Source organism: Teleopsis dalmanni, chromosome 2 (assembly GCF_002237135.1).
Source record: "Teleopsis dalmanni isolate 2A chromosome 2, ASM223713v2, whole genome shotgun sequence".
In the NCBI taxonomy this organism is placed as follows: domain Eukaryota; kingdom Metazoa; phylum Arthropoda; class Insecta; order Diptera; family Diopsidae; genus Teleopsis; species Teleopsis dalmanni.
The window spans coordinates 114,501,802-114,507,978 of record NC_051847.1 but is presented as its reverse complement, the minus strand read 5'-3'; the positions used below and the strand labels follow the sequence as shown (position 1 = coordinate 114,507,978).

At 29.3% G+C, this 6,177-nt stretch overlaps 1 protein-coding gene across 1 annotated transcript in view; it reads right to left on the bottom strand.

Annotated features, from left to right (window-relative positions):
- Window positions 1–535: 535 nt before the first annotated feature.
- LOC119675516 (chloride channel protein 2-like) overlaps window positions 536–6,177 on the bottom strand; it is a gene marked incomplete at its 5' end in the record, with an annotated part of 23,821 nt that continues 18,179 nt past the window's right edge. Inside the window, 8 exon segments of the mRNA XM_038086723.1 lie at window positions 536–924; window positions 995–1,228; window positions 3,210–3,245; window positions 3,431–3,487; window positions 4,994–5,038; window positions 5,226–5,255; window positions 5,398–5,839; window positions 5,908–6,162. Of these exon segments, the coding sequence (XP_037942651.1) occupies window positions 646–924; window positions 995–1,228; window positions 3,210–3,245; window positions 3,431–3,487; window positions 4,994–5,038; window positions 5,226–5,255; window positions 5,398–5,839; window positions 5,908–6,162 (1,378 nt within the window).

The window sequence follows — 6,177 nt, the reverse complement described above, 5'->3', positions numbered from 1 at the left end:
TTGAATAGCACCATAACACTGCAATCGCCTTACCCTATATGTTATTACACATTTTATATTGTCACCATATATATGAGATTTCAATTTTGATTCAAAGTTTTTTTATAAAGGTAGTTAAGGGTAATTAATTAATGTATATTATTATTTATCATAATATATAACATATAAAATTTTGAAGCTAATGTCGGAGTATACTATTTTTTTTTAGTGGTTTTTGGGGAAATGAATAGAAGAAAATATATTTTAATTCGAATAAAATCGTTTATTTTTGTGACTGATTTAATATTAAGGCGTTGCTTATTACATTTTGACTATATACATATTTTCGGGGATTTTATTTCCTCAGAAGTATAAATTATATAAAACTAAATATAACAATTACTGACTTATAATACAAAATTTCTGAATAAAATATTCAAACAATGAAATATTGTCTAAAACATAATGCATGAAATATTAAATTATTTAATAATAATTACAATATATTAAATATCTACATATAAAAATTTATTTTAATTTTATAGTATAGAAAAAATAACAATTCAGAATACACAATAATTAAAAGTAGTTGATCTATGCTATTATATTAAACTTTGGATGAGGTTCGTGGTTTACGATAATAAAATAGTTATGGCATCAATTAGATCACTTATTACTGGTTTCATTGCTTTCGCAAGTAATTTGATTTGTTGCTTGGGGCTGCTCTTGTTGCTGTGTTTGAGTCTTAATATTCTCCATTTCAATATCAGAACAATTGTCGGAATTCGATAATGCCGAATCCATTGAAGTAACAGTAGTGTTCACTTGCTTATCACTTGTAGCGTCGGGAAGCAAGGGTTTCTCGATTATGGGTTTTTCTTCAACTTTAATTTGGTTTTGTACAACAAAATTATTACTATTGATGTCTTCAATTGCTTTGCGCAACTAGAAAATATGACAAAATATTTATAGTTGTTGGTAAATCTTTTACATAGCGTTAAATATAATATATTACCTCTTTCAGACCAACCACACCCACAAGGCGACCAATTTTTGTGACATATGCATGATTTATTCCCACCATGGAGAATAAAGAGTGCACCTTAAGTATCGAAGTACGTTCGACTAATTGAAATGGTGATGGATCGATGTGTATATTTGCTTTTTCGAGATCAATAGGTTTTAACATTTCTTCCATTTCCCATTTTTTCTGATCTTCGGGTGACATGTCGATAACCCGTTCACGTGGCTAAAGTAATAATACATTTATTTATAAAATTAAATATAATCTATGTGGTAATAAATATTAATATTATATTTAAAAATAAATTAAATCGATGATCATTAAAATTTGACGATAATCACTAAAAGTCTGATAATCTCTAACATATATTGTGAATATATTATTGAAACGTGAATAAGATAATCTGTAAGTAAAAATACCAAGAAGAAAAGTGAATTAATAGCAAGTTAACAATCTCATTGCAAATTTAACTATATAAAGACCTAGCTGACGATTTTGCTCTGCTTTCTATTGATCGTAATGAAAAGGAATCAATTAAAATTCTTCAACTTGCTGTAAGTAATACCTTCATCTCGAAGAACCAGTGGCGATCAAAGTTCAACAATATAAAATCTAAAATTGACTCGAAATACCAAATGTTTATACGACAATACATATATTAAGGTTTGGTTAACTCTTGCTAGTCTATTTTGTGTGTCATATTGACTACCGTACTCATTTGAATTATATGTAGGTATAATAGTTATATCCTAAGCAATATCTGAGCCTATCTAAGCCTTAATATAAGTAAAATACAATACTAATATAACCTTTGCCATTAAATACGTATTGCGTATTGCAAAGCAAAATAGTAAAATGGTAAGCGCTTTATTAATTTATTTATATTCGAAGCCGTTTTTTCCCTACAAGATATACAGAAAGTGTTCAATTTTAATAACATTCTGATATACATATGCACATACATATGTAAATATAAATTAGTTTTTAGTTTGTACTTTTTCTAATATTATACGTACATACATTAAGACCGAAAAGTTTTCGGAAATTCTCATTTAAAATTCGCGCGCTGTATATTTTTCGATATTTTAAGTTTATGTAGTTCACTGTCCTTAATTACTATGCCAAAAATGAGCGCGATCTGTCAGACAGTTCGTTTACGGCAGCTGTTGAAACCAGTTCACCTCAGTAGGGCGTTGCGAAAAAAACAATGGAAAAAAATATTGAACAAAGAGTTTGCATCAAATTTTGTGTTTCGAACGAAATTTCGTGTGCAGAATCGTTGCGAATGCTACAAAAGGCTTATGGGGAATCAGTTTTATCGAAAACTCAAGTTTATGAGTGGTACAAAGCCTTCCAGGACGGTCGTACGACCGTCGAAGACATTTCGCAACGCACTACTGAGGTGAACTGGTTTCAACAGCTGCCGTAAACGAACTGTCTGACAGATCGAGCTCATTTTTGGCATAGTAATTAAGGACAGTGCTGCCAAACTACATAAACTTAAAATATCGAAAAATATACAGCGCGCGAATTTTAAATGAGAATTTCCGAAAACTTTTCAGTCTTAATGTATGTAGTTCATTGTTCAATCACGAACATGAGTTTTGACCTCCGGCAGAATGTCCAATCATGAACATGAATTTATACCATATATTTAATTATTATAGTTTATAAATCCATTATCACCTAAATTCTTAGAAATAGTAACATTTTTGAGCATCCGTATCTAAATGATTAAAATAAAATATATTCATAAAAACAATAGGAGGAAAATCCCTTGGGACTTCCGTCCTTTTTTAACCTTTTTTTACAAACAATAACAAAATGTAATACAGTCCATTAAAATCATATTATTTTAACCTTGATGTAGAAATTAGTCTTAAGATAATTTTGTATAAAAACACAGCATTGTTTTAAATAAAATCAGTAACTAAAGAATACTCAATCAATGTACATCTTCAATATTACAGTACATTTTGGTCCTTCGAGCCGGATATAGCGAAAGTGCAATATCAATGTACATATATAATAAACAGTACATTCATTTTGAATAATTATGGGGTTAACAAATTTTTATGACCATCAAATACATAAGCTACAATACATTATACATTATTATTATATATTTTTATTTTACTAGTACTGGTATATTTACAATAAATTAAAAAATTGTTTTTTATCCTTTTCCTTTATAAATACCACATACCAATGTTACAGATTTTGTCTTTCTTAACCTTGACGCCTACAGAATTTTTGTTGTGCAAAAATGAATTTAATAAATAAAAAGAAAAGAGAAAGAATACAATATATAAATTTCATTTCCATTTAATACCGTTTAAAGAAAACAGAACCCAATTTAAAAATGAAACAACAAACAATCACAAAACAAAACGAACAAGGAAACATAATGCAAACTACTGTACTTACCTCACTTAAGTTATTCGTTAATTTATCATCGATATTAGTAAGTATATCTTCGTCGACCTTCTTTGCCAGAGTGTGCAGTTTAAAAAAGAAATACACAATAGAGAATATACTTACACAATGCGGAATATTCTTGAAATTTTAATAGAGTGCAAAATGTATCTAATTTCAACAAGGAAGCTTATTGTTGTAACCGAACAAACAAATTTAACAAATTTTTGCTTTTATAGAAAAGTCATGCTATCTTTAGTCTACTCGCACTGGTATTATCTAAAAAAAAGTTGGTTGATTTGTAGCAGTAGTCATCTAGCTGGAGATTAAATAGGTAGGGAGGAGCTCTGTAAAAACGACGTCAGATTTTGTCAGTCGGTTTGCGATTACTCTTGCCACACTGTATTACATGACATGACATGTAACTAAAACTAGTGTACCTTTGATTTGCTATCAAGCATTTTGATGTCTCATCTATACTTTAGTATGAATTGCGATAATAATTGCATTTTTAATTGATTTTAATAGTTTGTTAATTACCTATTAAGAATTTTTTCTATAGATAGTAGTGTACTACAACAACAAAAAATGTTTTATATTATTTTAATTATTTGAATTTTAGTTGGCTGACCATACAGCTGTTTGGAGTATTGCCAAATACCTATCACCATTCTTGTATTTAATTATTCGTAAATAACTTTCTTTTTTTGAGACTGCAAGTACCAGGAATCGAACTCGTACCCATTCCAATTTGAAGCTCAGAGTCAGCGCACTTTAACCAACTGACACAAAGCCGTACTTGACTTTTATGTTCGCACATTTTTCTGGAGTTTTGTTAATTTGCTGTGAAAGTTTTATTAACAAATTCATTTGCTGCGTTTATATTAGATAATCAATCATAGAATAATTGAATTAATTAACTATATTTTTTATTTTTAATTGTTGAATTTCAGTTAATTACCCATCCGAGTAGATAATTCTTTATTATAGAGGTTAAGGCTTGAATAAAAATGGTAGGCTATCGAGATGGCAAAGATTTCTTTGGAAGTACTGTGAACAAATTATTAAATAGTGTAGGTATTTTTTTTTAACTCCTCTTACATGAATTCTAGAATCTGAGTACCTATTTAAGCTTCAACAACAACCAAATCTCATTTAAACTGTTTTGACATCACATAAAAGAATAAGAGAAAAAATTTTACTGTAATATTTTAACATGTTTTTGAATTTCAAAGATTTAGTTTATTAAGACGCTGAATGCTGAGTTTAGTGTGAATGTAAATAAATAGTAAGAGCAGCTCAAAATTGAGTGTATTTTTATAATAATATTTGAAACTCTTTAATCAAGTTGCACAAACAATATGGCATAGATATCAAAGCCGCTTAAGTAGACACTGACTTCTGTGCTAATACCTATCCTGGATCCATCAATGTATCCAGTATCTATCTCTGAGTGAATCAATATATTTCAGTCCAACTTAATTAAATGATGCCATATTAATGCCATAACTAGATTTATGTATCAAAATAATCTTCCTTATTAAAAGATATTTTACTGAATTAACAAATCCCTACCATTTTGTTCGACTTAACGCTCTCCGGTGTGTTGGGAGGTCCTTTCTTGAAAATAATGAAAAAAATTTGTTTCACATAAACAAATGTATAGAAAATATGATTTACGAGTAGTTATGATTTGAAGAGCAAACAATAAATTAGATGTGTGATAGATGGATTCTGAAGATTAAATTTTTTTTATAAATTTATTTAATCCTCTATTTTGCATAATTATTATTAGTTTAAAAATTACCATATTTTCCTCAAGCGAGTTTTCCGTAAACTTATAATGTAAAAAAACCATAATTATACATATTAAAACATTCATAAAAAACAAAGGACAAAAACATGTAACATATAATTATTAACATACCATATGAATAGTAGTATAGATAAAATATTATGTGAATCGCAATTGTACTTACTAGCTGAACTTTCTTTGAAATACCAGGTGTACTGGGTGCACGTTGAACTTGTACTTCATTTACACTTAAACTTGGTGTAATTGTACCCGCTTCCGGATCAGGTTGTACATCTTGTAGCGTTGAAGATTTTTTAAATATAGCTTCAAAAGCTGAGCGTATCCGATATTCTGTACCTGTATGAATAGTGGTATATGGTGTAATGGTTGGGCTAGGTGCAGTCGGTGTGAATGCTTTTAAGTTAAAGGAGTTTGTCTTTTTTAAAATGGATTTTCGAGGTGCTAATGTATTATTTAAAGTTTCTTGACGTTTTTTTGGTGGTAACATTTCGTCGTTAGCAATTTGACGTAAGCTTAAAATATCTGGTGCTGGCAATACTTCAAATCGTGAAGGTCTACGCATTTTTAACTCCGCTTCCAGTTTTTTCTTTTCCTCCTCTCTTGCTCTATATCAAATATATAACGACTATTTTAACGACTTTTTTAATTATAACCTTATTGAGTTTCCATTTACCTCTCTTCAGCTTCCTTTTGCCATTTTTGTGCTACTTCCATTCGTTTTTCTCGCCCTATATGCTTTTCAATCATTTTAATAAGTTCATAACGTTGCACTGAACCAAGTAATATCATGTTGTCTGGAGTATCAACTAGTGGTAAGGAACGAAGTGTTTTATTAGCTTTGAGTACCTCTTTAAGTTTTAAATATGAAATGCCATGCCATATATATTTAACGTCGCGTACCATAAAATCTTCTACATATATACTGTACATTCCCGACGATGAT